The following is a 7829-nucleotide window of genomic DNA, read 5'->3' as shown; positions in this document are numbered from 1 at the left end:
TCGAATATGCATTAGTTCTCAGGTATCTGTTCATCATATATATATCATTCAGCATTCTTTCACATAGTATTCTTCATGCATTAGCTGTTATTCTTTCGCAAACGCTTGTTTCCTTGTATCATTTGTCGAGAATAATTACTCTAGCTATTATAAACTTTCCGTGGTTTTTTTCATTAATTACTAACCTGAAGAGGAGGTAGAAAGATCACAGTTTTAGTTTAATGGTTATATTCCTCCGTTACTTGTAACCAGGAGTGCTCAATACCGACTGGTAAACCGTGGAATGAAATAATGGAGAAATGTCACCATTTAAATTGATATATATACGAGAAAAATTTATGGAAAGATAAGTTGTGTAAAGATTTTTAAGATCTGATGCCATGATTTTTTTTCCTTAAAGCATTAATCATATGTATGATATATCTGTTACTGTAATACTACTATTTAAAATGTAATGTCATATGCATTTTTTTTTTGGTCCTAAATAAAATTAATCACATGATATATCTACTTGTTTTCCAAGTTCACTAGGTCGAACTAAAGTTTTGGAATTCAATGCAAAAGAAAGAATGTGTTCGTAACTGCAGAGAGATAAAATATTTGAAAGCAAAAAATGTGAAATACCATTTTTCCAACAATCGTTTTTATATCACGTTTAGAATTGGATGCTATAAGCGTCAAATCAATGCACCGAATGCCAATTTCAACAATATCAGATTAATGCAGCATTAATGGGGGCATCCAGATGCAGTTGGAACAATACAAATGGTGGAGAATATATACATCCTGTCCATGTCCATCTGCGCGAACCTACAGTTTGATTGCCACACAGAGTCAACAACCAACCAACCAACCATTCATTCTTTTGCTATTCACTTGTTTGCTAAATTTCTATGTGACGAAAATAATTGAACCATGATTTACAGAAGCTAATTTAGAGATTCAACAGCAGTTTTCGAAATACAGAGCCTATAACTAGCAATTCTTGCATTCATGCGTATAAATGTAAGCTTTTCCTCCACGACCATGAGCAGTCAGCCGGCTATTAAAGCTGCTATACCTGAAATCTTCCTACCCTGTATGGAGGCAAAAGATGAGATCGATCTACTACTGGATTGATGGACCATCAAGAAGATACAATGTAAAAGTAGGGATGAAATTGTTGAGACCTCCTGGCAACACACAATAAATAAACTGGTATAAGCTGGTTTGGGGAAATGGAGAAGTGCCAGTAAGTAAACAAGGCAAGCTGGGAATTGGCTATATATAGAGTTGGGACTACCTCTGATTTGTTTTAGATGACTAGTAGTATTGTATAGCATAGAGTACTATTGATGTAGTAGAAATTCTACGTTCCATGTACAAGCTCACTATTCTTGTCAATAAAATGTTCAATTTTGCTAAAAAAAAAAAAAAAAAAAAAAAGCTTTTAGCTATAGCTAGAGGACTTTGTGATGGGAATAACAAGATCTCGAGTTTAGAAATTGCTATTCCAATTGTCAAGTTTAATTCAAAAGTCATCCACCTAACTAAGTAGGTAATCAAGCAAGAAGATATCCATGTAAAAATAACACAGTTCATGCAGGAAGTCAGCTGTTTAGAAGTTAAGACGAGGATGGAATACACCGGAAACTTTCAAGGATGGCAATAACGGTTAGAGTGGCATGGCAGTTGGCACTAGGATATATATTCACGAGCAGAATTATTGCTCTGGACAACACGGATCTGTTTTATGTACAATTCAAACGGGTCAGATACAAATTTACTTGTTCGTACTTTTTTTTTTTTTTTTTTTTTTTTTTATGTTCGTGCTTGTTCCGGACCAACCTTGCAAGAGGACGAGGGAGCGTTGAGTTGACCAAATGCCGCCTGAAGTCTAGCTCGTGTCTCGCACGTTTTCAGAGGTCAATCCTGTCATTTCGAACCAGCAGCTGATCTTCAGCGTTCAGACCAGAGGACCCTGTTTATGCGTTTTCTTCCCATAAACAGTTTGACTTTAAAGTCGTGTAATAAAACCCACCCACAGCTCAGTTGAAAGTTGAAACGGGAAACATGGGTAACTGTAGCGGCTTACCCTCTGACCAATCTGGCCAGTCCACGTCATCATCATCACAACCAACACCGTCGCCGTCCAAGGGCATCACCGTCCTCCCCCCCGACCAACCTCCCCCTCCCCGCCCACTCTCGGGCATCGGCCGTGTCCTTAACCGCCCCATGGAAGACATCAGCTCCACCTACATTTTCGGCCGGGAGCTAGGCCGGGGACAGTTTGGGGTCACCTATCTCGTCACTCACAAGACCACCGGCGAACAGTTCGCGTGTAAGTCAATTGCCAAGAGGAAGCTGTTGAACAAGGACGACGTTGACGACGTCCGCCGCGAGGTTCAGATCATGCATCATCTCACCGGTCACCGGAATATAGTCGAGCTCAAAGGCGCGTTCGAGGATCGGCATAATGTTAACCTAATCATGGAATTGTGCGCCGGTGGCGAGCTGTTTGATAGGATTATTACCAAAGGGCATTATTCGGAGCGTGCTGCGGCGGCGCTGTGCCGGCAGATGGTAACGGTGGTGCATTATTGTCACTCTATGGGAGTTATGCATAGAGACTTGAAGCCTGAGAATTTTTTATTTTTGAGCTCTGATGAGGACTCGCCGTTGAAGGCTACTGATTTCGGCTTGTCAGTCTTCTACAAGCCAGGTAGGTAGTGTACTATTAATGATGTAAAGCTTCTAGTATTTTTTTTCCCCTCTTCTTTTCTGGCCATAATATTGATGTGGTTTTCAGTTTTCTTCAATACAAAAGAGGATTGATTTTGTGTATATTTGTGTGTGCATGCGTTGGTAAAAGTGTAGTTGATAAAAAAAAAAAACGCTTTGAAATTATTTGATTAATTTCGAAGCAATTATGAGCGGAATGCATAATTGGGAATCTTGAAGTGCTTGTTAGTGATGTATTTTTAATTTTATTATTATTTAGAAAGGAGTGGCTTGACATGATCTTTGCTAAAATAGAATGCAGATTATGTATCAATTGGCATTATCTTATATTTTGTTTAGTAAAATAAAAACTTGAGCGAGGAGAGCCTTTTTTTTAATGGTCGTGTTAAATGCATTAAGTTTTTCATCCTATTTGTCCATAGATTGAAGCATTTTCTTTTGCATGTGGAGGTGTGCATGTCTCTGCAGGAAAAGCTTCAGAGAAGTGAAACACTAAATGGCCTTAATAAATCTACTAGGTCTTGGGCCTGCAACATTGCAAAATACTAATGCACCTTGAGAATGTCTAGTGAAACTTATGATACGTCTCTCTGTTAAACAAGATTTTAGCTATGTGGTGAACAGAAATTGTCATCACAGTCTTTTGCGACCGAAATGACCATTAAGAGCAGCAGCTTTGCTAGCATTAACCAATCAATTGATTTGTTAATGAAGAAACTTGTAATCAAAGGAACCTCTTCCCTTGTACATCACTGCCAATAAAATGTTAAAGTGTGCATTCCAAGATTTTTTTTCTTCTTCTTTTGTCATTATCTTACAGACCGGGGGGCAGGTTTCTTGTCATCCTGTGTTGTCTACAAATTCTTATGCATAGTGGTCATTAATGCTTAAACTACACAGAAAATAAAAAACTTACAGAACCTAGACAGTTTTGGATTGCTTTTTCTTCACTTCAAAGCCCTACTGCAGCTTATTAATTTAGCATGTTTACGGGTGTGTACTTATGTTTTTAACTTATAGTTGGCCTTTTGTAGGAGATGCATTCAAAGACCTTGTGGGAAGTGCATACTATGTGGCCCCAGAGGTCTTGCGGAGAAATTATGGAGCTGAAGCTGATATTTGGAGTGCTGGAGTGATACTTTATATTCTACTAAGTGGTGTCCCACCTTTTTGGGGAGGTAAATGATTATTTGAATGGATAAATAATGTGCTGTGGTTCTGTCCATTTTCGTTTATTTTCTTGCTTTTCCTGCATTCTTTAGCCATTTGTAATCTATGTTTCTGTAACATGCCACTCTTTGAGAAGAAAGCAGTGGGTTGGAAACATTCTCCGTTATCTTTGTTGATTCCGCCACTGTCAGTTTAAGTTTTATGACAGACAGCTATAGAATTTTTAACACTATTTAGTTTTGTTGTGTAAATTTTGAGGCCAATAAGCCTTTAAGTACTTTCTTTTATATTGTTAAATGTTAATAGTCCATGGAAAATGAGCATAGTAATGCATCTGCATGGTTAGTGAAATATATTGAAAATGAAAGCCACTGTCTCATCCATTGCTTTTCTTATGTCTTTTATTTTCCAAGTACTGATTTACAACATCTTAATGATCCTTTTGGTTCTCCTATTTGCAGAAAATGAGCAGGGTATTTTTGATGCCATTCTGCGGGGTCATCTTGATTTTTCATCAGAACCTTGGCCATCAATATCTAGTAGTGCGAAGGACCTTGTCAAAAAGATGCTGAGAGCAGATCCTAAAGAAAGGCTTTCTGCAGTTCAAGTTTTAAGTAATCTTCAGCTCTCTTTATCCCTCGTGACATAAAAATTCCCTTGAATGCTCATCCAAGTTTCCACTAAGGCTAGAAACTCTTTGATTCTTGCCATGTTCAGATTTGTTTTAATGGAAATTTACACTTGTATAGCTGCATAGCTAGCTGTTTGTGTGTGTGTGTGTGTGTGCACGCTCGCACATGTTAATTAATATCCTAAATGGGTTTATATTTGCATCATTGTCATACACTGGAGAAAAAAAATAAAATCCTAGTTTTAGTGAAGTTTCATGTGGATAAATTAAAAAAATCCTGTAACAATGGTAAATAAGGACAAAGACCATTTTCATAAACTACTCAAGAAGCTTTCAAAAGATGGATTTCTCATTTGCCTTAGGTTCATCTGGAAACTAATATCAGTATTAAAACTGTTTGCTGACCACAAGAGTTAATGTGTTGCTCTATAGTTTACTTGTCATTTTCTAATTTCCTAAATCAGGTCTTGTTTATGTGTATGCTTTCACTTAATACAAGTTACCTTGAGCTCCATGTGTTTTAGAATCATTGTTTTGGATTCCGGGGTAATTTTTTTCTCTGCCAAAAGGCGGTTACAATGCCACCGTGTCCCCACAAACTAGGAAGGCAAATCAAAATATGGGTGCTCACAAAGTTTTCAGAAAATAGAATTTCTGCAATCTTTGGGCTTCCTACAAACCAACCATTTTTTAGGATCACTTAATTAGATGAAGAGTTAACTGTGAATGTTTGCAGACCATCCATGGATGAGAGAAGACGGTGACGCATCTGATAAGCCTCTCGACATTGCTGTTTTGACTAGGATGAAGCAGTTCCGTGCTATGAACAAGCTCAAGAAAGTAGCCCTCAAGGTGAGGAAATGTTGTACTTACTTTTGGTAAAGGATTCCTTTACAGTTAAGCTTTGTTAAGTTTTTGTTGGTCTTTCCCCATTAGGTAATTGCAGAAAATCTATCAGAAGAAGAAATTATTGGTTTGAAGGAGATGTTCAAATCCATGGATACAGATAATAGTGGGACAATTACTTTTGAAGAGTTGAAGGCTGGCCTTCCAAAGCTTGGCACCAAGCTTTCTGAGTCCGAAGTGAGGCAGCTCATGGAAGCAGTGCGTAAAAATTTATCTGTTTAGTTTTTCTCACTTGTTTTGGCTTCAGAAAGTCTCAGCCTCCTTTTATGAACCTTTCTACAGATTATAGAATTCTGTTAAGGGTGTCCAAGTCAGAAGCTCCAAAAGAATGTTAAGCATGTTGCGAACCTTACTTTCTAAGCTGCTTTGCTGTCTTCCTGAGAGCTGAAGCAAATTAGTACTATAGCTCATCTACTTTTTTCCTCGCATACTTTGATAACCAAATCCCCTTGTTTCCTGATGCAATCTTTTGTGTTCATAATTTTCCCCCCTTTCTAAACGGTTTATGGAGTAGAACAACTCATTTTATGCATAAGTACCTGAATGAAATTCTCTTGATGCTCAAGACTACCTTGAGACTGTTGTGGTCTTAAATTGTTGGCTTGGAAGAAATATGCAATTTTATCTTTATTTTATAACATATTGCATTTATCAACTGTGCCCTTTTTCAGTGCATGGAGTGAAATGCAATTTCATACTAGTATACTGTAATTCAAATACAAAGATTTTCTTGATCTTTTTAGGTGCATGGATTGAAATGCCAACACATCAATATGTATCTCTTTAAAGATAGGTCTTTCTTATGCTGTTTTTCTTCTTCTGATTAGTCATCTTATGAAGATCTATAATCTGTATTCATTTATTTGTACTTAGAGAGAACAATAGTCCATAGGTTGGTATGTGGTGGTTTCTGTAATGCCTTGGCATTACAGTCATTAATTGCTAATAAGCTGTTTCACTGTCCCAGGCTGATGTGGATGGAAATGGAACAATTGATTACATTGAGTTCATAACTGCCACGATGCACATGAACCGAGTAGAAAGAGAAGACCACCTGTACAGAGCCTTTGAATATTTTGACAAAGATAAGAGCGGGTAGATCCCGATCAAAAAATGCCTGTCCAAATTTTGTTCCATATATTTTCTGGTTTGTAATCTTTCTTCGAATTTTAGGTACATCACGATGGAAGAATTGGAGCATGCCCTAAAAGAGTATAATATGGGTGATGAGAAAACAATAAAGGAGATCATTGCAGAGGTTGACACAGATCATGTATGTACCTTTCTCCACTAAATAGGTTGTAAGATACAGAATGATGCCTATTTCCAATCAATGAACAATATATCTATTACAATCTGGAAAAAGCTCTGCGTTGGGTCCCTTAGTCCCAGGTGCTGAACAGGGAAATTATGAGGAAGACAGGCAAAATTTAGGTGTTCCTGTCTTATTTGTATAATGTTCTTGGCCTATGCATGATATGTTATGTTATTCATTCGCAGGATGGAAGAATTAACTATGATGAGTTCGTTGCCATGATGAGGAAAGGCCAGCCAGAGATGCCCCAAAATAGACGTCGGAAATAAGCCTAAAGAAGGATTTTTCATGCCTTTCCATTCCTTTAAGAGGTTGGGCTCAACGGTTAATGATGTAAATGATTAAGACCTCGTGTTGCGAAATATGTTGCTCCTGATTTTTCTTAGTACGTGGATGTGGGAAGAACTTGATTTCCAGGATTGGATGGCCTGTAGGCTGTTGCATGTCAACTGAGGCATTGAGCTTTGCCATCACGTGCTGTGCATATTTTTGATTGTTGAGGTGGCTAGCAGACTCATCAGGCCAAGTACTAGAGATATACAACAGGATACGGATATCGATGATATCGTGCATGTTTTTGGATTATGGTCGACCAGAGAACAATTTTTGGGGTCAGTCTGATCTGAGCTCTTTTTCCTGAAGTCTGTGTGGCAACAAGCTACACAATCTTTTCTTTTGGTATACGATCCAATTGGTGTTTGAACTACAAACTATCTCCTGTTGCTTGCATCTTCCTCCTTCCTTTTAGCAGCCAATTGGAAACTGGCGTGCTCTTGACGGCGGTCTAAACCCAGAAACCGTTTAAAAAAAAAAAGAACAAATGTTCCGGCTGCCACAATTGTAACTCTTAATTTACCAAAAAACGTAGATAAATGGACGCCTTGAGACAAATTTCCCTGTTTTTGGAGTCGTTTTATGTATTATATTTACCTGTGATTATCACCATCTTCATTGAATGGGAAAGCATATTTGTCGAGTGGGAATCAAAATTGTCTCCAACAATCCAACATTATTAAGTATGGTTGATCGTTAATCAGCAGTACCCAGAGGATTTTCCTTGTTTTGTAGAAAAGCCATTACAAGAAT

The 7829-nt window shown here is 37.8% G+C and overlaps 1 protein-coding gene across 2 annotated transcripts; it reads left to right on the top strand.

Moving 5' to 3' along the window:
• The first annotated feature begins 1988 nt into the window (after positions 1–1988).
• Positions 1989–7453, top strand: LOC113703950 (calcium-dependent protein kinase 1). Of its 2 annotated transcripts, none has more exons than XR_011819950.1 (8): positions 1989–2701; positions 3756–3899; positions 4353–4505; positions 5259–5374; positions 5459–5626; positions 6172–6221; positions 6396–6523; positions 6602–6670. XR_011819950.1 is itself a non-coding variant. In XM_027225491.2 (8 exons), exons 1-8 carry the CDS (start codon positions 2053–2055, stop codon positions 7010–7012), a joined length of 1542 nt encoding a protein of 513 aa, XP_027081292.1. In that variant the 5' UTR covers positions 1994–2052; the 3' UTR covers positions 7013–7453. The 2 variants fall into 2 exon arrangements, 1 of the variants encoding a protein (XP_027081292.1); XM_027225491.2 differs by lacking the exon at positions 6172–6221 and adding an exon at positions 6929–7453 and having other exon boundaries at positions 1994–2701; positions 6602–6701.
• The last annotated feature ends 376 nt before the right edge of the window (positions 7454–7829 follow it).

Source organism: Coffea arabica, chromosome 8e (assembly GCF_036785885.1).
Source record: "Coffea arabica cultivar ET-39 chromosome 8e, Coffea Arabica ET-39 HiFi, whole genome shotgun sequence".
Lineage (NCBI taxonomy): Eukaryota > Viridiplantae > Streptophyta > Magnoliopsida > Gentianales > Rubiaceae > Coffea > Coffea arabica.
Note: the sequence above shows the minus strand (reverse complement) of the source record. Positions and strands in the feature narration are given on the sequence as shown.

Bases quoted from the DNA above. Each gene is read 5' to 3' on its own strand.
- LOC113703950 (XM_027225491.2), top strand. From the start codon at position 2,053: ATGGGTAACTGTAGCGGCTTACCCTCTGACCAATCTGGCCAGTCCACG. The intron at 2,702-3,755 runs GTAGGTAGTGTA...GGCCTTTTGTAG, and splicing joins GTCAGTCTTCTACAAGCCAG to GAGATGCATTCAAAGACCTT. The intron at 6,524-6,601 runs GTAGATCCCGAT...TTCGAATTTTAG, and splicing joins TTTGACAAAGATAAGAGCGG to GTACATCACGATGGAAGAAT.